The following is a 23,295-nucleotide window of genomic DNA, read 5'->3' as shown; positions in this document are numbered from 1 at the left end:
TGAGATTTAAAACACTCCGCAACATTTGCTGACTTGACCTGAGGGTGGAGGCGCCCTCGTAACCTAGACGTGTGATTGAACTTATCAAAGGCTTGACATTCTCAAAGTGTTGAGCCATAAATATCCCGACTCTTACACCATTGTCAAGGCTTCACAGAAACACGTGCAGTCCCTGTGCGGCGGTGGCTGCAAGTGTACATGACGCTAGCTCAGGCTCTGCTGAAAGCCACTGCTGCGAGGTCTATAGAGGGGAAGGGGGAAAGGGCAAGGAAAGTAGAGGGGGAGCATGGGAAGAGCGAGTGTGTAGAGAAGGCTGGCATTAAAGCCCTGGGGACAGGAACAGTTTTTGCCCAAGGCTACTGCTGCATGTTCAGAGACGGTGAGAGGATGGTGAGAAAACAAAACCCTCCCTCCCTCCTCTTATCTTACCCACCAATATTCAGACAGGGGTGGGATGGGGGCAAGTGGCACTGGCATGTGTCCTCCCTGCTACAGGCTCAGGCCACGCTGAGCAGCAGGGACAGCCAGTTCCCCTGGGCTGGCATTAAGCTAGCAGGCCCCATTTCAGGCAGCGGCCATGGTGTGTGGCATCAAAACCAGCATAAAAAAAGGAAATTGCTTGAGGGGAACAACTAAGGGAGACGGGAAAAGAGATGTGGAGAGCTGGAGGGCTAGAGAGGAGGACAAACAGAGTGAGGAAGAGGTGCTGAAGTACAGAGCAGACAGTGTAAAAGAGCAATTTAGTCATTTTTCAGAGAAAGAGCATACGGAGGCTGGTGGACACACTGACTGCCTGCACGGTTCAAACCCCTGAACTTTTCTTGCTTTTGACGACAGATGGGAAACCAGAGGCAGAGTTCATGGATGCCACACTCCCATGTATACTGCTGTTCTTTTATCTCTCCACCCTTTTACCCCACTCCTCTAGTCTGCCACTGAATCCTGAAAGACTAACCCAACTAGTCATTTAGTTGGCTCAGCTGGAAACCCGTCCTCCCCTCTGTATGTGGCTGCAGCTTGCATTGTTAGAATCCCTTCAGCTTCAGATGCTTGTATTTCAAAATAAAACTGATCAACTTTTTAAAAAAAAATTTTGCACTGAAGCTGCGGCTATCTACTATCTCTCTTGTATAACTTCTTCATATACAATACCAGTCAAAGGTTTGGACACACATTCTCATTTTTCTTTCTCATTTTTGGGATAAGTGAGTTTTCTGAAAGTGATTCTAGCACCACATTCAAGTTTCTCTGATGCTGAGACACAAATGTGCTTTGAGCCAAAATATAACATCAGCAAGCTAACGTGCTCACAATAAAAATCTGGGAAAACATTGAGCAGCCAATGTTTACTACTTTAATTTAGCACGTTGATATGCTAACCTTTGCTGATCTAAACAAAACACTAAAGTTGACGTGAATGCCAATGATGTGGGATCACCCCACTTATTAAAAATGGACGCACCAAATTTCAAGACAGTTCATCCAGCAGTGTTTGAAACATTTCATTCAAATTCACAAATGATAGCACACTGGGAAAAGTGAGATCACCAAAATCAGTAGGATTCATCCTCTGGAGACCAAAAATGTCTGTGCCAAATATCATGAAAAATCCATGTAGTAGTTGTTAAGATGTTCCAGTCTGGAACAAAGTGATGGACCAACTGATATTTCTATCTCTGAAGTTAAGCTACTAAACCGCAAAGTTCTACTAAAAGATTTACTATGAAAAAAGCATGTAGGACTCAAATTTTCTTGGTTTGATAACCTCAGCTGCATCCACACATATTCGTGCCGTATCTGGGCTCCATCTTCTTCCAAATACTTGTCCAAGTGTTGTCAAGGGCATTTCCCTTCAGATTGCTCTGTGAAAAGGCTTTAAAGCAAGCCAGCCCTGAAAAGTGAAGGTGGATGGTGGGAGGGAGTGTGAGCCTCTGAGTGAGGCACAACACAACCTTCATGCTTCGCTTTATTTGCTTGTTTCTGCCGAGTTCTTTTTTTTTTCCCCTCAATTTATTATAAGACACAGTTTGGGATTTTTACAGTCTCACTTTGTAATAACCAAGGAGACAGAAAAGGGAGGCACAACTGTAACCTGAGTGTCCAGTCAATCCTATCTCTGGCATTACTTTAGCTTCACAGCACAGTAATGTACCTCTCAAGGTGTTCCACTGTACTGCTAGAGTTTTGACAACAGCTGAAAACAAATGTACAACAGCCTGTGTAAATACATTAGTACAAACTCTACCTACTGTATTGTTTTTGTGGAGCTCACTGAAATGATAAATAGGTCTAAAACATTTGTAAAGCGCTTCATTAAACTCATAATTCTGCTCAGTGCTAATATTCTCTGGCTCTGGTCGCTCTTTACAACTGACCTGCTTTCAGGTAAATCCAAATTTTCTTTTTGACATATCTCTGTGCAAACTACAAAACAGAGAAGTAAGTAATGCCAATTCATCAGCAGACTGAGTTGGAATATTTGTTCTTATTCTGTTTTGTCTTACAGCTGTCAACATCAAGAAAATTATTTTTTTAGATTGGAAGTGAGTGAAGTTTAGGATACTGTAGCACCACACCTAGTGATGTCAAGAACAGCACGTATGCCTGTCTCTTTGTAAAAGTAAATGAGTGATGAATCACTTTCATCCATGCATGAAGCATATATCAACTAGAAAAGCACTCAGAGAGTGCAGTACCACACCACGGCTGTTCATTTCCCCATATAACATTGTAAGAAATGCAACATTTGTTTATTTATTAGTTATTGATGATCAGAAATCATGGCAACATAGAATGTGGCCATTTAATATTGATGTACCCATAAACAAAATGACCTTGCGCTGAGTACAGGCATGTGTTATGCATGTGTATGTTATTTACGGATACCGAATTGCGTGACCTAAATATGTAGCGGGCGGCGGGAATTGATGGGACTTGGAAACACCTCCACAATTTAATCAATTGATCCTTGTAAGATTTCAGGTAAGTCCCAATAAGTCTGCAGCAGTTGATTTGTAGTACAATTATTATTATTATTATTATTATTATTATTATTATTATTATTATTATTATTATTATTATTATTATTATTAATAATAATAATAATAATAATAATAATAATAATAATAATAATAATAATAATAATAATAATAATAATAATAATAATAATAATAATAATAGCTTTATTTCTATAGCACTTTTCATACAGGAAAATGTAGCACAAAGTGATTTACACTCAGAGATAAAAACACACCACCCAAACTCACAATCATTAGTTACATTTAAAACAAAAACAAATAAAACTGAACAAATTGAAAACAATAAGATAAATAAAATGAAATAAAAATACCTAAAACAGATTAAGTTAAAAAGACTAAAAAGGTAGGTCTTAAGTTTGCTTTTAAAAGTATTAATATTACAAATCACCCTCAGATCATCAGGCAGGCTATTCCATAATCGAGGGGCATAGTAATAAAAAGATGCTTCACCGTATGTTTTAGTTCTGACTTTGGGTACTATTAAAAGGCCACTTCCGGAAGACCTGAGGGCTCTACTGGGTTTATACGGTAAAAGCAAGTTGTATAAATACAGAGGAGCAAGACCATTAAGAGCTTTATAAACCAATAAAACTATTTTAAAATCAATTCTAAAAGGCACAGGCAGCCTATGCAGAGACTTTAAAAGCAGTGTAATGTGGGCTCACTTTCTGGCGTTTGTCAGCATTCGAGCAGCTGAGTTTTGGAGTAATTGTAGTTGGAATGTACTCTTTTTAGGGAGACCAGAAAGAAGAGCATTACAGTAATCAACCCTGCAGGTAATAAAAGCATGAATGAGTGTCTCTGCATTGGCCTGAGAGAGACACTGGCGTACTCTGGCAATGTTCTTTAAATGATAAAATGCCTTTCTTGTGACGTCCTTTATATGAGCCTCAAAATTCAGTTCTGTGTCAAATATTACACCAAGAGTTTTGACTTTTTGGCATGGGCTAAAAGAAAAGGCTTGTAGTTTGCTAGCCAGTTTCTCTTTCTGTTCCCCTGTACCAATAATTAAAACCTGAGTTTTGTCCTGGTTGAGTTGAAGAAAGTTGTCTGCCATCCAGGATTTAATGTCTGAAATACAGTTAAAAAGGACATCAAGTGGTCCTGTGTCATCAGGAGACACGGCGATGTAAAGTTGTGTGTCATCTGCGTAGCTGTGAAAGTTGATGCCGTGTCTCCTGATGACATTTCCAAGTGGTAACATGTATAAGTTAAAAAGGGTTGGACCTAAAATTGACACCTGGGGAACACCGCATTTCATCTGATAAAAACTTGATGTGTGTTCACCCATGCTGACATAGAATTTCCTGTCTGTGAGATATGATTTAAACCAGCTAAAAACAGTACCAGAAGTGCCAATTAAATTACGGAGTCTGTTTAAAAGAATGGTGTGATCTACTGTATCAAATGCTGCACTCAAATCTAATAGCACTAGGACAGATGGCATTGTTTAGCTTTATGTCACTGACAATTTTCACTAATGCTGTTTCTGTGCTGTGAAACCAGATTGATATAATTCAGCAGTGTTTGTTGAGGTCATACAATCATTTAACTGGTCAAAAACCATTTTTTCTAAAATCTTACTGAAAAATGGCAGGTTTTAAACAGGTCGATAGTTCTCTGGTAATGATGCATCGAAATTGTTGTAAACGTCTTTAAAAAGTGATGCTGGAATGGGGTCTAAAGGGCAGGTTGCTGGACTTAACTGAGAGACAACTTTCTCAAGCATTTCAGCATCCACCAGGACAAACCTCTCCAGTGTTTTATCATATAAAGGCAGAGATTCTGAGGAACTGAAATGCATAGACTGACAATATAAAAGATTCGATCTAATAGTGTCTATTTTATTTGTGAAATGGACTGCAAGATCTTCACAAGAAAGGTTAAAAACAGGGTTAATCAAGTACTCAATGGTTGAAAAAAGGACTCTTGGATTTTTGTGATTATCACTGATTAATTTTGAAAAACGTTCTCTTCTTGCAATTTTAACTGCTTTGTTGTAAGTGGTCAGCTGTTCCTGAAAATTTTGAAAATTAATTGTTAGTTTGTTTTTCTGCCATTTTCTTTCTGCTATTCTGTAGTTTCTCTTCAGTTTTATTATGTCACTGTTTCTCCGGGGAAGTTTTGAGTTTGTTTTGATCCTTTTGAGTTTAATCGGTGCCACCATGTCAAGTGCTGACTTGAGTTTACTGTTAAAATTGTCAACAATAAAATCACAGGAAGAGGGTAAAATCTCCGGAGGAATATCACGTAAAATATCAATAAAACTAGCAGCCACTTTAGATGTAAGATAGCGTTTCCTTACAGTAAGTTCTTGAATTTCCTGTTGCTTAAAACTGTCTACCTTAAAGAAGACACAAAAATGATCTGATAAACCCATATCCACAACAGAGGAAACCTGTACTGATAGGCCATGGGTTATAACCAGGTCTAATACATGACCTCTGTTGTGGGTGGGCTGTCTAACATGTTGGTTAAAATTCATACAGTTAATTAAGCTTAAAAAATCCAAAGTAAAAGAGTCTGATTTATTGTCCACGTGTATATTAAAATCACCTAAAATAATAATCCTGTTATATTTAGCATGGATAATCGAGAGGACTTCAGAGAATTCTGTGATAAAAGAGGCGCATCGTTTGGGTGGTCTATAGATTGTCAAACATAGTGTGGGAGGGCTGCTAAAAAGAAAAGAGTGATATTCAAAAGACATGTATTCACCCAATAAAATGTTTTTAAAACCATGTGCTGCTAAAAGGATTGTCGCTGTCCCCCCTCCTCTTCTACCATTTCTAACAGAAAATGTGAAGTCATAACAGGGGGGTGAGGCTTCAATGAGGGTTGCAGGTCCATCAGTGCCAAGCCAAGTTTCAGTTAAAAACATACAATCAAGATTATTCTCTAAAATCAAGTCATTTATAAGAAAGGTCTTATTTGAAAGGGATCTCACATTTAAAAGTGCCATGTTCAGTGACCTGTGCGATGTTTGGGGAGGAACAGCAGCGGGATCTTGTTTGTGTATAAATTTCAAGTTATTATTGAGATTAGAGCCTGAGCATGATGGAACAGCAGTGCATTTTATCTTATGGAGATTGAGTGTATTAGCACCTTGAAGAGTGCTGCGTGGACGAGAGGACCTATCTGTGATAACAGGCCGAATAGCGAAATGGGAGGGTGGTGGAGGTGCCAAAGGAGGCCAGCAGGGGGAGCTAGTGCTGCCAGCAGCGGCCTGAGATGGAACTGGAGCTGGAAGCTCAGAGGAGGGGGTGTGGTGTGTAAACAGTCAGTGGGGATGATTGAACGGCATGCTGAATGTTAGCGGCTAGCATTCGTGAGCCCTGGAAGTTTGGATGAATGCCGTCTCTTATAAATTAGCGGTTCCACAACAGATTAAAATTGTCAATGTATTCCATGCTATGTGCTCTACATGCGGACATTAACCAGGTGTGGAGACTCAGGATTCTGGAGATCAATGTGGTCAATGCGATCGCCAGCAGCCAACTGACGTAGTTTTCACTTGTAGTCATGGTTACAGTGACGTCGTGCCGCTATCTCGTAATGATACAGAAATCTTTAACAAATCCGTGGATCTAGACTATAAGCCGCATCACTGCAAAAATCTAATCACTTGGTCCTTGTGTCATTTCTGACCTTCCCTGAAAATTTCATCCAAATCCATTAGTCCGTTTTTTAGTAATATTGTTAACAGTCAGACAGACAGACAGACAGACAGACAGACAGACATCATCACATAACTCCGTCATGTTCCTTGACGGTGTAATAATAGCCTAAATTTCCACATAATACATGATGATAAAGATATACTAAAATAAAAATGCATGCAAAAATGGCATATTGTCAAATTTCACATATTATGTCTTCAGGTGGCTTTTGGCCTTATTAAGAGGAATCACCCTCCCACTGGCTACCCAGTTTCATATGTAGAAATAAGATCAAATGTACAGAAGAGTGCTATTTACAATATAATCAGCTCTCTAGTTGATGCAGGTGCTCATGGGCTGAATAATGATAGTGAGTATATCTCAGTGTAACTGAAATGTGCAGAAATAGACAATTCAGTTTATGTTCTGTCTAAAGCCTCTAAAAAACTTGCACAAACCAGTCAGCATGGCTTTATGCTGGCAAGTCTGTTCTTTGTAAAATGATACTGCCAACAGAAATCTGCTGCTACAGTGTAAGGCTTGTTTTGGTCCATGAATGGTGAACAGAAATTTGGAGTCACATTTCTGGCCATCTGATGAACATGTGTCCAATACTTAGTGATCTTCTGTAGTTTTAGTCTCCACCAGCTCCTAAGAAAACAGTCTGTGGCTTTAGCTGCTTTACATTCCTCATCACATACACTGTCTGTCCAACAACTAAGGAGATTTCTGAAACTACTAAAATCAGGTTAAGAACCATCCAATGCATTATTATTAAAACCTGAAGAATAGTGGTGAACCATCATCTTCGAGGAAGAAGTGCGATCAGAATAAACTCTTAGATGTTCGTAGATCTTGTTAGAAAATTAATGCAACTCTGGACAGAAATAAATGCTGGAACATTGCAGAAGCTTATCAAAATGATGCCACGGCAAATGTGTGTCGGTCTCAGAGCTAAGGTGGTCCAATGAAATATTACAGCGTGCGACTTTTTTGTTGGACGGGGAGTGTAATTCAGTCAGTGCAGGTAGAGTACGCCTGACTCAGATGAATCGTTGGCAGCTGTCTACAGTTTTATCTGAACGGGTAGGCCCATATGGTTTATGTTTGGTCTGACAAACTGAAGCACTATCCTAAAAGAGGCTACATGTTGTATAGAGCTGCAAAGTGGAAATTTGGTGTTAAAGTCTGATCAGCTGGAGAAGAAAGGCAAATCTACAACTGCTGTGGTGGCATCTTGAGTAAAGGAAAAATGACACACCTTATCTACAGCTTAAAGCTTGTACATTAAAGTAATTTCCTGCAAATGACCAGTAAAGTATCTATCTAACAGAATAACTAACTTATTTATCGCATGAGATTATGTTCAGTACAATCTTTAGTGTTTAGCCTTCTGAATGTACATACACTACTGTTCAAAAGTTTGGGGTCACCCAGGAAAAAAAAACTCACACTTTTATTCATGTGCTAACATAACTGCACAAGGGTTTTCTAATCATCAATTAGCCTTTCAACACCATTAGCTAACACAATGTAGCATTAGAACACAGGAGTGATGGTTGCTGGAAATGTTCCTCTGTCTCTCTATGTAGAAATTAATTTTCCATTAATTTCTGATTAATTTAATGTTATCTTCATTGAAAAAAAGCTGCTTTCTTTCAAAGATAAGGACATTTCTAAGTGACCCCAAACTTTTGAACAGTGAATACTCCTGCATTGAGATAAATCTGAATTGTAGACATAAACGTCTAAAAGCCTTTTTTTTTTCTAACTGGGATTTTAATAATTTCGGTGCACATCACTTCACATTTCATAGCAGCAGATATGGTTCAGTTCAAGTGCAGAAAATATCTCGAGGGGAATCTGCAGCGTCTAATGACCAAGTGAGGCTAACATCCAATAAAAAGTTAGCGGTATAAATTTATCTGTCATCCCTTGGCACGTAATTGCAGACACACACGCACATCGAACACGATCACTCAGTGAAGCACACATAGATCTCTTTTATCACATCTTGCCAGATGCTGACAAACAACTGTAATCTCCTGAATACTGTGTTGGCTGACACAGTCCATTCTCAAAAACCGCAGTTATCAAATGCTTTATTTTCAGTTTTCTTATAATGCTATTACTCTAAGAGGGTAAAGATAAGCTTCCCAGTGTGAGAGTGACAACGAGACACGCAAAGAGAAAAAGAAAAACAGACAGTGAAGAATAGAGATACAATAAAGATGGAGGTGGCATGGTGAGTCCTGCTGTGAGAGTGTGTGCAGATGTGTGTGTTTACCATCAGAGTGCTTGAGCCCGGTCTTCTGAATGCAAACGTATCTGTTTATGTGACTGAAATAAATTTTGTTTTGAGGCTAATTCGGGATGACAGCTGACAATTTAGAAATCTTTACGCCACCTTAAACGTTTATTTCAGCTGTAAAGAAATATGTAACTGACATTTTCACTTTGCCTGTGTGAGTGATGGAGCTAATCTGTGTTAACAGAGTAGATATCAGAGAACATATGGAAGATTAAGGTGCTATGTTTGGTTAGCTTCATTATTTCATTGCTAAATCTTTATTTATTGTATTTAGCTGCCTTTATTCCTTGGTTCCTGCAGTACCAGGCACAGATGGATGATGGAGCAATTTTAGAATAATCAGTTGTTAATAGTCAGATCATCAGTTCACCAGGTAATTAGAGAAATTTCAGTCCAAACAACCATCTGAGGAGATGATTAATTAAACTAATGGTCCTGTAAGTGGTTCAACACATTTAAGGAGTCCTAAGTCATCTTTCTGTTATACTGTCACACAAATATTCCTCTGCTGGATTTGATTTCAGCCAGTATTCACAGTAATATCATCAGTGAACTTCAGCAGGTCGTTAAAAGCCGACTAAAGTACTTCAAAAGGTTAATTTATTTGCTAATCATTCTCCTTCTCTGAACAATTATAATAAATCAACTCCTTGATGAACCACTTCAGTGTCACTTTCAACTCATACCCTTGACTGTGCTGCTAGAGTCTCCTGTAGTCGCAGAAATATTGCACATATATAATGGTTGCTATACGTATGTACTTGTGTGCAGATGCAGATGTGAATATGTGACTGTGTCTGTCTGACAATAGCTTCCATCCAAAGAGACGACGGATTGATGCAGATTATTTGCTATGGTCATCACATCTTGACATTGGATTTTCAGAATTTACGCTATCCTACATTCTATAACTTTACAAAAAAAATAAAAAAATAAAATAAAATAAAAACTCAGACTTTTATTCATGTGCTACCATAGTTATTAGCCTTTCAACACCATTAGCTAACAGTGTCGCATTAGAACACAGGACTGATGGTTGCTGGAAATGTTCCTCTGTACCTCTATGTAGATATTCCATTAAAAGTAAACTATTTCCAGCTAGAATAGTCATTTACCACATTAACAATGTCCAGACTGTACTCCTGATTAATTTAGTGTTATCTTCATTGAAAAAAAATGCTTTTCTTTCAAAAATAAGGAAGTTTCTAAGTGACCCCAAACTTCTGAAGGGTAGTGTATCTTCTATTATGTCGGATAAAATAACAATTAACTGGTGAAGAAACCACAGGGAGATGCAGCTGCTCCTGCTGCAACCTTCCACGCTTACCTGTTGTAAATGTCGTCGTCCTCCCCTCCCCAGCCCCAGTACTCGTTTGGGAAGCCGTTGATCTTCAGAAACTGTTTTTTACTGAGGCCTGAAACTCCTCCAAAGTAGCCTGCGTAGGGCAACCTGCAGGACAGGAGGAAGGAAGACATGGGACAGGTGAGTGCAGGAGAACAGGTGAGAGAAGGAAATGCTCTAAGTTTAGGCATTACCACGCATTCTTTAGGAGAGGATGTTCCTCGCAAACACTGTGCAAATACCAAACTCTATTTACAATTCTACAATTTCATTTAGCAGATGCTTTTATCCAAAGCGATGTACATCTGAGAGTAGATACAACACAAGCAAGAATCTAGAAAGGAGAAAACCTGGACAAATGTCATAAAACAAGTTCAAGTGTGAATTTATTTCATATTTCGTATGTATACTACTGGTCAAACATTTTAGAACACCAATATTTTTCCATTTTTTATTGGAATTGATAGATGTTAATGTCTCATTGTACTCTGAAATTCAAGCATAGAACAAACAAATGAAGTAAAAAAAAAAAAATCCATTTAGAAACCAAAATGTATTCTAAACTTTTGACTCATCAAATTAGCCACCTTTGGCAGATATAACAGCTGAACACACTCATGGCATTGTTTCCACAATGGAAATCAAATATTCTTCTGAAAGTTCTTCCCAACTCTGTTGCAGAAGTTCCCATAAATGTGTGGAACTTGCAGGCTGCTTTGCTTTCACTCTTCATCTCAAATCAGCTCCATGGAGTTTAAGTCTGGAGACTGTGCTGCCACTCCATGTTTTCAAGCTTATCATCTTGTTCTTTTTTTCCTAAGGTAGTTGTGGCATAGCTTGGACTGATGTTTTGGTTCATTATCTTGCTGTAGGATGAACTCCTGACCAACTAGGAACATACCAGAAGGTACTGCATGGTGCTGCAGAATGCTGTGGTAGCTGTTTTGGTTCAGGGTTCCTCTCACTCTGTACAAGTCAGACCCTGGATCCAGCAAAACAGCCTCAGACCATCACACTTCCTCCTCCATGTTTGACAGCTGATGTCACATAATGAGGAACCATCCTTTCTCCTACTCGATAGCCCACAAAAATTCTGTGTGATGAACCAAAGATTTAAAGTTTTGATTCATCAGTCCATAAAACCTTCTTCCAGTCTTCAGTAGTCCATTGATGGTCTTTCATGGCCCAGCCAAGCCTCTTTTTCTCATTCTCACGTCTTAGCAATGGCTTTCTTGCTACAACTCGACCTGTCAAATCTGCAACTCCAAGTCTTCTCTTCTTGGTTCTCTTGCTTACTACGATCACTATGAAGCTGTGCTTGAAGCTGTTGTCCTGTGAGCTGCCTACCACCAAGCTGTTGACTCTCAGAAACTTGTCTTCTGATTCTGTTGTGGCTTTGGGTCTTCCAGACCTCTTCCTGTCAGAGTTTCCCCCAGTTTCTGAGCCTTTTGATGGTAAAGAAAACTGTACTCACTGACATCTTGACTTTCTTGGCAATTTCTCTGTAGGAAAGACCTACAGAGAAATTGCATAACAGAGAATTGTTATGATGGTCTGTCTCTCTTCTTTTGTTAATTGCCCTTTTCTCGCCATTTTTTTTTAGCAATACACTACTTTCTGCAGTACAATACTGTTCAAATAATGCTCTGCAGGGTATGGGGTGCCATGGTGTGTTCCAACACTACTTTTATGCAGACAGAGGGGGTTGGAAGTTATCAAGAAAAGTTGGAACACCTGTAGGATTTGGTAGCACCAACTTTCAAGGCTTGATCAACCTCCATTGTTGCAGAACAGCTTTAAGTTGTTTATCCATTTCTTGTTCCCTGAAAAAGGCCTTTTGTATAATTCTGAAACAACATTATTTTTCAGGTTTGGGTAACCTCACCTTTTGGAACCTCTGGCAGTTACCACTTACCTTTGTACAATTTCAAGCTATTCATTGGACTTGAACTATTAGAATTTCAATAAAAAACTGGAAAAATCAGGGTGTTGTAGAATTTTTGACTGGAAGTGTATACAGTATAAAACATGTTGAATATTTCTTCCTTTTATGAACCCTATCTTTTGTTATTTCCTATTTACTGTGAATTTATTTCTGTTTTTTTATGGAAACGTTAAGTGTCTGATATTACTTCCTAATTATATGCTTGCATCCGTGAAGCATCAGTGAACACAGTGCCCAAGCTGTGGGTCCATCCTGTAGGTCCTGCAGGTCACCACTGATTCCTATATTTAAAGCAGAAATCTGCATATTTCTGGTCTTCAAAACTAAAGTAACAGAGAGGAGCTTCACGTGGAGCATCACCAAGAGAATATTTTGTTGCACATTACAGGATCCATACAGCCCATGGATGTATTTTTAGGAGGTAAAGTTACTTCTTACAGTGACACACTTCAGCGGAGAGATTGTTGCAGATGAAAACTGCAGATTATACATCCTCAGTTTGTGTGTGGTTAGTCAACAGAGGTGCACACACACAGCTCTGCAACATCACAAATCAACCTTCATGTATTCACTTGTTTTACTTCTCCCTTGTATACACGTTCCTACATCATGTTGATACACTTGTACACATCATCAGTGATGTTTCCGGGGCCGTCGAGTGTTTGGGTCTTTCGCCATCACACACCATCACCCAGCTGATCCAGTCGGTGCAGATCAAATCCCAGCTTGTGTGCAAGTAGTGCTGCACCACCCACTTTTATCTATTGCGTAACATATTGAGATGCCTGTCAAAATACAGCTATTTTAGGAGTAAGATCTGAAACGTGTCAGATTAATGTCAGAAACATGTACAGGTTTCACCGGGTCTGATTAAGGATTTTGCAGAAACACTAATACACCTTCTAAAGTCCTGTTTGCTGGCCACTGTTTGGTGTGTGTTGATTCTTTCCTCAGACATTAATAAATCCCTGCAGCATCACACAGCAGCAGAAATATTAAACTGAGAGCGATGTGTGCATTTATGCACGTGGTACAGCACTGATGGTGAATAGTGTTCTGTGTTGTCCGACGCATCCAATAGGTCAGCTGTTCTACACAGAATCAGGTTTACACGGTGGAATGATTTATATTAAAGGTAGCTCAACTGGTCGAGCGGATCCATAAACAGGGCTATAATCCCCGACACAGCAGCCTGAGTTCGATTCCAGCTCACGGCCCTCCCCAATTCTCCCCACTTTCCTGTCTGCCTCTCTACTAACTTGTCTAATAAGGCCAAAAAAACAAAAACAAAACAAAAAAAAGCTTGTCTGGATGAATCCTGAGCTTCATCAGAACCGTTGAGGCATTTTTATTGCGATAAGTCGTCATTATACATGAAATAACATCTCAGTGTTTTAACTGTGTTATGGAACTGGAGTTCTGGAAGTAAAATTTATACCATCTCAAAAAAAATGTAAGTTTCCCAACTAGTATTTGATTGAAGACTTGGCCCTTGGTTGTAAGATAAGCAGCTGAGGACAGGCAACATGTAGAAAAGGATGTACAGTACAGACATTTTTAAATTATTAATTTATCACTAAAACTAAACAAGTATGGCGAGCTTCATCTCTCTGCTCTGCTGAATTCTGAGAAAATTTGCTATCCTGCCTTAAGGCATGAAGTTTTTCAGTAAAAAAAAAGCAAAACAGTTAGATGTACAGACAGACCTAAAACTTTTACTGAGTAAAAACCAAATCAAGCATCGTTTCACATGTTCATCTTAAAACGTCTTCTAACCACGGCCTTGTTTAAATGAATGATTTATAGGGACGTTTTATCATTAAAAAAAAACTGTAGCAAACAGATTTTGTAAAAATGTAGCAATTGGAGAAAATGGATTTATTTAAATATTTTCTCAGAATTTTGCCTTTATTTGAGTTGCTGTAGAGACAAACACGAAATGTGGGGAGAGAGAACAGCGGATGACATACAGAAAAAGTCTGGCTGATTACGGATGAAACCTGGGACATGAAATGAGGCGTTTCTTCTGAATGGGCCTGTTGTTCATCTTGCTTTTTTTTTCTTGTCAAATTGCTTTTGGTTGACCTGAAGGCAATCACACCTGGTTGACGATGAAGACAACCTCTCTAAAGGAATCTACACGAATGCATAACAAGTTCTATTCTTTAACCTGTTAAAGCCAGTTTCTACCATAAGAAGTTCAGAACCTGAACAGTTTGTCCCTGTTGATCAACAGAATAGTAGAACCTGAAGCACGAACCACGAGGTTGTTATCAGTGGGTGTATCTTAAGAATGTAAAAGGTCTGCAAAATGAAAATATTACATACTACATATTATCACATTAGGCTGCACAGTTGTTCGGTGGTTAGCACTGTCGCCTTGCAGACAGAAGATCTCCGGTTTGCCAACCGACCTGGGCCTGGGATCTTTCTGCATGGAGTTTGCATGTTCTCCCTGTGCAGCATGGGTTTTCTCCAGGTACTCAGGCTTTTTCCTCACAGTACAAAAACATGCTCAGGTTAATTAGTGACTCGAAATTGTCCGTAGGTGTGAACGTGAGTGATTGTTTGTCTCTATATGTAGCCCTGCGATAGACTGGTGACTAACAGAAAAAACTGAAAAAAAAACTGAAAAAAAAACTTCCTTCGTCTCTGAGTCAGCTGGGATAGACTCCAGATAATGGATGGATGGATGGATATCATCACATTGGCATCTGCACACGCTTCTTGTCTATGTGAAGTCTATAACTGATTCATCTAAGTCTGTGGGACTGAAGTAAATATTTGCAATAAGGTAAACAATGCCAGGTCTGCCATCTTGCTTGGTTTTCTCTGACCTACATCTGCTGTCTGTTGATATGGTGACACAATGTTCTGCTACAAATAGGTGGAAATGTTGCTTCTGCACTCTAGAACCAAAACTATCCTGGTAGAAAAGTAGTTCCTGATGTGATTGTGATCCGACCTCCATTTGACCCAACTAAAAGATATGTTTGAGTCACTCAACCGCAAAGATAAGTGAAATGTTTAGCTGCTATTCTCCCTATCTTAATTTGCCTACTAGTGGCCTAAACGCATCTAGTGATGAATAGTGAACACATGGCTTTCTATGGTGCTTATTTGTGGGCTTCAGTTTTTTCTGTACAACAATACACAAGGAATTTATCTAATGATCCACTCATCAACAAAGTACAGGTATCAAAACATCATGGTATATATCCAGTTAAGATTACTTTGTCCATAACATAAAGAAAAACAGCAAAAAAAAAACCTTTTTCTCTGTGTTACAGTTCAACAATCTCCTAAACCCCAGTTCAATAAAATCAATTATAAATGGTCATCCGCTTGTCCTGTGCATGTTCTCAGTGCTTGTTCATTTCACGTTGCACGTGAATCCTGGACAGCAGCACAATGTGATGTGACAGACTGAGCAATTTTCCTTTTCATATTCAACCCTGAGAGACACACAATTTCCATTTGTGTTTCAGGCAATCGGGTCTCTTCATAACGCGTCTTGTCTTGGATGGTTTTTTTAAGTGGATAATTTATGGCTGTCTATTTACAGTAAGTGGATAATCTACATCCATGTATAATCCACTCAAGACACATAACATTATCAAGTGTACAGAGAGGAGATAGCATTTCTGCATTGGCTGCTGGATACGATTAGCATTAGCTGTTTCTAAGTTACCTTGTTAGATTGAATGCTAGATAGTGTTTAATGATGTGTTTTCATATGCCGTGCATCAAGAATTTACAAAGGAGATGTCAGGTAACAGTAAGATAAATTTAGAATTGACAAGGAGCAAGTCACGTATAATGCACGTGTGTGTGTGTTTGTGTGTGTGTGTGTATGTGTGCGTGTGTGTGTGTGAACAAACGAGGGCGGACAAGCTGCTTTATTTTTTCCCCAAAAGTCATGAAACTGGTGGAGTGGGACGGACATTAGCTGGGAACGCCATGACAGGTGCCTGGAGTCAAACCAGAGGGCAACGTATGTACGTGTGTGTGTGTGTGTGTGTGTGCGTGCGTGCGTGCGTGTGTGTGTGTGTGTGCGTGAGAGAGTGTGTGTGCGAGTGTATATGTGTGCATATTCTGTACATGTTGTCAAATGTGTGACAGCTCCCAGTTGAAAGATGACAAGAAGAAACTAATGAGACCATACGTTTCTTCACAATTTCTCCTAGCAACAATATGAGCAGCCATGTGTGTGCATGTGCGTGTGTGCGTGCGCATGTGTGTATACTTAAAAAGGACACATGCTAGGGGAGACGAAGTAGAGAGAGCGAGTGAGAGAGCGGAAATTGAACTTAATGAACTGCATGTTTTTCTTGAGAACTTTGAGATGTGAGTTTAAATTTTTTATAAAGTCTCGCTAGAAAGAGGATAAACAAAATAAAACTCTTATGTAATATTTTTAACAGCTGTGGCTCCATAAACTCCATATCTATATGATTATGTCCTAGGAAAAGTGTAATATTTATCATCAAATGGTAACTTCAGAGATTTTTAAGACCCAAAAGTCTGGGGTCACTTAGAAATGTCTTTACTTTGGAAAGAAAAGCATTTTTTTCAATGAAGATAACATTAAATTAATCAGTAATATAGTCTAGACATTGTTAATGTGGTAAATGACTATTCTGGCTGGAAACAGCTGATTTTTAATGGAATATCTCCATAGGGGTACAGAGGAACATTTCCAGCAACCATCACTCCTGTGTTCTAATGCTACATTGTGTTAGCTAATGGTGTTGAAAGTCTAATTGATGATTAGAAAACCCTTGTTCAATTATGTTAGCACATGAATAAAAGTGTGAGTTTTCATGGAAAACATGACATTTCCTGGGTGACCCCAAACTTTTGAATGGTTGTGCACATGACAGAAAGTAACAATAAAGTTTTGATGCCAATTTAGACACAGAAAGTATAAAACTTACATCCCTTTGATTTTTTCTTTGCACAGTTATTACTCTTAGTTTCACTATTTTGTCTCTTAGCTTTGTCAAAGGTCACCTCGGCTCCTCAATTCACTGATTCACTGTAAGAAGAACCATGAAGATGACAGAGAAACTAACAGCCCGGCAGGTAATTAATGTTTTTCTCTGTTTTGGTGTTTGTATTTAAGTGGCATGGCACATTAAAATCAATAGAAAGGTAAGCACACAATTATAAATCCTGTATTTTGTATTACAGCCTTAAGTCTTTAACCTTATGTCCAGTTCACACAGAACCTGCAGCTATTGCTACAAACTGCACGATTTAACAAATAAAGACACTGCAATGGAATCTCATGATCACACAGATTATTGCTATAGTTTTTCTGTTTCTCTGGTGCCTCCCTAACTGTGATGACACAGGCAAGACTCGATCTGGTGGCTGCGAGGGCCATATTATAAGATTCACATAATTTTTTATCAAACCACTCAGTGACCCTTCATGCCCTGTGAACTGCCCTCTTCCAGGATCCCATCAGGATAGAAAAGTTTCATCAGGGGATAAAGATGATCACTCAGAACAGCTTTGTATTGATTTGTCGTGACTCTTCTCTTAAAGGTAACAAACGGCAGCAAACTGCTCCCTACAGCATAACAGGGTGTTGGGATCCAATCACTGTAGGGGTCAGTGGTTCAGGTTTTAACTTCATTTGTCACCCGTCTGGATATAATATGTGCCACACTTTTTTCATACAGTACTCCTTTGTGAGTCACACCTGTTTAATACTTGATGGCAAGCCTGTGTGGTAAAGATAAAAATATATGACATTATGTCACATTATGCCATGTTGAGAATGAAATTAAGGCTGAATATATATTGTATGTTATCACAGTTATTTTCATCTGACAGCAATCATAAACCACAGCTGTTGGCTGCAACAAAACAAATGGATGGATGTTATAGCTCTGCCACAGAAACAATTTAATGGACATCACTATAAAATGACTGCTCATTTTGTTAAATCCCTGTTCTCTCTCTCTCTCCTAGTGTCTCTTCCTCTCCACTCACATCTCAGGTGGAAGGGACTGGGTTGTGAGCTAAGGAATAGTCAAGGATATGCAAATTGGTACACAAGAAAAGGAGATAAACTTGTAGAGTCGGTCTGCTCCTTATCTCCTGAACATCAACATCATCCTCACATCAAACAAATCACTGCCATGAGGCCCCGTCTCCTACAGTCCATTGATATCTGCTCTTTTAAGATACTGGGAGAAATGGTTCAAGCAGAATGTGAAGGTATAGTTGCCTCTCAAAGTTAAAAACAAAACATTGTAAATTAGACTGACATTAAAGTCTCTGAAAGTTTTTTTCTCATTTAGCTCCTAATTTCAAGTGAGTCCTGAAGTAAAACATGGTTTTCTGTCAAATTTGCTACAGTTTTGGTTATTAGTCTGCCGAGGAAAACAGTGGAGTTATATGACGATCGACGTTGGTTTGTCTGTCTGTTAGCAACATTACTCAAAAACAGACTAACAGATTTAGATGAAATTTTCAGGGAAGGTCAGAAATGACACAAGGACCAACTGAATAGATTTTGGCAGTGATGCAGCTTATAGTCTGGATCCATGGATTTGTTAAGGATTTCCGTATCATTGTGAGACAGTGGCACAGCATCACTGTAACTATGACAACAAGTGAACACTACGTCAAATACCTGCTGACGATCACATGATTGTGATCCTACTACAAACCACCACCTTGGCGTACTCCTCTGAGTGCTTTTCTTGTTTATTTTTGTGTTTGGACTGTATACCGGTTTGAAATGGGTGGGGCTCAGTCTGTAAATTGTGATGTCACACACTTGTACACCAATCTGCATTTAGCCACAAATAAAATTTGATGACAGGCTGTTTGCTCTAATGAAACCACATTTCACAGTCCCGGTGAGGCACATAAGCTTTTATGCTTTTGACTTCTAAGCAGAACCTTTCCTTTCTTTTACTTTAACAGTGATTGTCCTCAGTTTCATAATAACAATTTAATATTGAAAAGAAACATTTAAGTTGTGTAATCTTGGTTTCAGGAACAGGGCCTGTGAAGTTCCCATTGTGAAGAAACAGTGTGCAGTGTGCTAATATTAGCAGGAATAGGTCACGACCCAGCATTAATGTATTCTGCCTAAATGGACTGTAGCACACTCACATCATTCCCACCCACGGAACAAGTACTTAAACATCCACAAAATGACATACAATATAATGGTAATATAATTTAATACATTACATGAGGTCCTATGATAGGCTATAATTTGTGCTATGCTTCCAAAAAAGCTGTGTTGTGAAATGGACTTGAAGGTAACCCTTTCTGTTCAGAGAGTGGTTGGTGTTGTGAGGTGCTAAGGTAATGGAGTAGCACTTAATGTGACCTGACTTTCACTGTCAATGTTTTCCCCATCTATCAGAAACATCTAGTGCTTTTACATTTTGAAGCATCTTGTCTTCCTGAAACGACAGGGCCCAGAAATAGAGAAATTAGGTCCTGCTTGCTCTTAACCCAGTATTTCAATAGTTTGGCTAGCACGGTTGCTCAGGTTTCCTCTAATTTGGAAGCTTTCTAAATGCTAAACTAGAAAAACTGAACAAAAGAGTTATTAAGAAGAGTTGGACCACTCTGACCTTGGGAACCACTTCTCTTAAACAATCTGATTTTTACATCAGTAATTAATTAGAATCAATTCTGTGACCTTCCACTCACTCTAGCCACTAAGCTTTCCTTTTATCCCCTTTTTTTCATTTGTGAGGAGCCAAAGGGTCTGACGGAACCATTTTAAGTCTGTCCTGATTCACTGCTAATAAGAAATGTGAGCTACGGTCCTGCTTACCACCTGGCACTGTATTTGTTGCCAGATAGCATTAGCTTATTGAGCACTACATCAGGGACCTGCAGTAGCCCCTGAGGGTTTCCAGTAGGATAACTCTTGTGGACTGACAGCTCTTGGATTGGTAGGTCACATTCATTGGCCATGTTTAGACCATTAATCAATACTTCCAGTGCTTTTAGATAATTGAGGGCAGGTGTGGTGTCATTATGCAAAAAGACACTAAAACAGGACCCAACCTCTCAGTACTTTGGAGCATTTTAAATGTTCGTGTGTAAAGTTTCTTCCCTGTATATTTCCTATTCTGGTTCTTTTTGTGGTTTTTCCTCCCTCAAGGAGATCTATGCTCAACAATACCAGTTAAAGCTACTTCAAAATGTATCTGAAGGCCCTGCTTCCTATTAACATCCCCACTCTCTAATGTTAAAAAAAAATGTATATATATATATATATATATATATATATATATATATATATATATATATATATATATATATATATATAAAAATTAAAAAAAAAAAAAAAAAAAAAAAAAAAAATTATTTATTTATTTATTTATTTATTGTTTGTTTGTTTTGTTTTTCTTGTTTAATTTTTTTTGTATTTTTTGTTTTCCCCCACCAATCTCATATTTAGTTTTTCTGTCTCAAGGACACATTCATGCTACATCAATCACTTAAACACAAATGAGCGCTGATCCCACTGCACAAGAATTGAAGATGAGTCACCTTTTAACCCTCTACATATTGACCTACTCACTACTCCAGTGGTATCACCAGCTACAGAAGGGAGACTTTGTTTTATCAGCAGTTACTGCTTATCTGCAGTATGCATATATTTTTCATGCTGCATGTATCAGAGCTTCAACTACCAGTTAGTTTTTGTTTTTGATTACTTGGTTCAATACTTTTTACTAATTGAAAAAAATATCTATATATTGACAGGAAACTGTCCAAATGCCGATCACAGTTGAAGCTTCTAAACCCCCTAAAACCCACAGTAGGTTTGAAAGGCATGTTATTTTTTTTAAAAAAGCCAATTGATCAGAGCAGGAATCTGTAACAACATTGTAACAGCAAGAATCATCTGGTTTTTACAAATGTCCGACAGTCCTTGAAGTAATTATGTGTGACTAGCTGGTAAACCTAATCAAGTCTAAGCTCAAAAACATAATCTTAAATTAAAATCATTATTTTTTATACATCTCATTTAAAAATTTGCCAAAAAATTAACAGCATTAACTAGATCCTGTAAAAATCTAAAATGTCTACACTTCTCAGCACACCTGAGAAGCCATGATGGCTTCTCAGGTGTGCTGTCACATGACAAAAAATTCTGTGACTTTCGGCTGACCGGCAGGTTGGCTTTACCCAGAAAAGACACAAGTACAGAAACAAAGTTAATATGCAAAAAGTCTGGTAAAAAAATCAAAAGTATGTGAGGTCACAATTTTTTACCCAATGTCAGGAACATCTATGGGCATACAGGAAAATGCTGCAAAATGTAAAATGTTGTGTTTTTTCCCCCTAATTTTGTAAAATAAATAATATTAATAAAAAAAAATCTATTTTCTTTTTTTTCTTAAAGATTTACTGCATCATACCGTTTCATATTGCATAAAAGACCTTTTTGAGCTGTCTCTCTTTGCTTTCTTTCATCTGTTGTGCTGTTTGCATAGAAGTAAAACTGCAGGAAAAATCAGTCCACAATGTGTAAAAATGTGACAGGTGCAAAAACTGTCCAGAAAAAGGTTCAGAGGATTAATGATAATGTCATTTGGCTGCTTGTTTTCGCTAACCGGCACATCAAAATCCAAATATATTTAATTTTTTAAAAAAAACAGCTAATCCACACCATTATGGGTGTGGAACGAAGTAATGGCTGGTATTTTTGCTTGAAAAATCACCTAAATTATTCACTGATTAACAAGATAATTGTCAATTATTTTTCTGCTCTGAGAATTGTTCCAACTCTGACATGAATATGTAGCGTTTTTACTTTAAGTGTGTGTCTTATTATTCATGAATTTACCACAAACCCAGTTACACATTTCCAAATAAGTCATAGCATTACTGAAATAAAGTATAAAAAACATGCAAATACTGAGTTTCTTCTTTCTACCTCCTTTATGAAGCTACAGTTGACTATGGGTGGGTGTAACAGATCCTGTTTGCACACAGTTTTCATACTTAATAAAGATTTTTTCTCTAGCTGCAGTCAAGATTTGTTAGTTACGCTTTGGAATATGTGCTCTTGTTCGAACTACAGAAGTATGACCAAATAAAAATTGGCAGCAGTGAACTGTGGTGGATTTTTATGCTAATTTAGGCTAGAGACAAGAATTTCAAAGTATAATGAGATTTACTCAAATTAAATACTTCTCTTTCAATTGTCTGTCAGAACACAGGCTGTAGGCCATCTCTGAAGCTCTTTGTTAGGAAGCCATGAACATATTTAAAGTCTACATATTTCCATCTGACAAAGTAAGTGTAACAAACCATAAAGGTGATGCACAACAAACAGGCACGAGCCCTACTTGTACAAAACATCCTTCAGTCTTTCAAGATGTACTTGTCCCTCAAGTTCTCATCTGCGTGTGTTTGCATGCACAAAATGGATGTGGATTCACATAAATACATTAGGCAATATCATGTCACCTGAAGCCAAACTTGTCCATGGCAATGGCGAAGTGCCTTGGCTGGTCGTAGCAATGGTAGAGGTTGCGATCATCCATAGGGATCAGGTCCACGTCGCTAAAGATGAAGCAGTCGTACTCTGCATCCTTCAGAGCCTCTGTGTAGCCAACGTTCAACAACTTGGCACGGTTGAAAGTGTCCTCACCCAACTGCAAGACATACAGATCAAGATATTCCATAACTCTAGAGCAGAGTCTAACAGTCTGAGACGCAGAATAGGATGTGCTATATTTGTAACACGCATATTAATAGGTTAACTCATAACACTACTCCGTCTCTATTAAGGGCAACATCAGAATTAAAATTCTATTCGTCCACTATGCTGTGTGATCAAATGCAGGCCAATATAATAATCAAATAGGTCACTGAAAGGCACAAAATAATCTGCTGTTTTCATTTTACTGCAATCAAAGTGGGAGTAGAAGCCAGTTATGCAGTTATGAATCAGGCCTTTCACATATAATATCAATGAAAACAACATTCGGATGATG

General features: G+C 38.4%; 1 protein-coding gene across 1 annotated transcript in view; it reads right to left on the bottom strand.

Moving 5' to 3' along the window:
• Positions 1 to 23,295, bottom strand: part of b4galt2 (UDP-Gal:betaGlcNAc beta 1,4- galactosyltransferase, polypeptide 2) — a 250,168-nt gene that overhangs the window by 40,300 nt on the left and 186,573 nt on the right. The window contains exons 5-6 of the mRNA XM_023286532.3: positions 22,766 to 22,953; positions 10,336 to 10,458 (exon numbers count right to left, since the gene is read on the bottom strand). Of these exons, the coding sequence (XP_023142300.2) occupies positions 10,336 to 10,458; positions 22,766 to 22,953 (311 nt within the window). The remainder of the gene's footprint in view (positions 1 to 10,335; positions 10,459 to 22,765; positions 22,954 to 23,295) is intronic.

This window comes from Amphiprion ocellaris, chromosome 10 (assembly GCF_022539595.1).
Source record: "Amphiprion ocellaris isolate individual 3 ecotype Okinawa chromosome 10, ASM2253959v1, whole genome shotgun sequence".
Lineage (NCBI taxonomy): Eukaryota > Metazoa > Chordata > Actinopteri > Pomacentridae > Amphiprion > Amphiprion ocellaris.
This window is presented reverse-complemented; position numbering and strand designations above follow the sequence as displayed.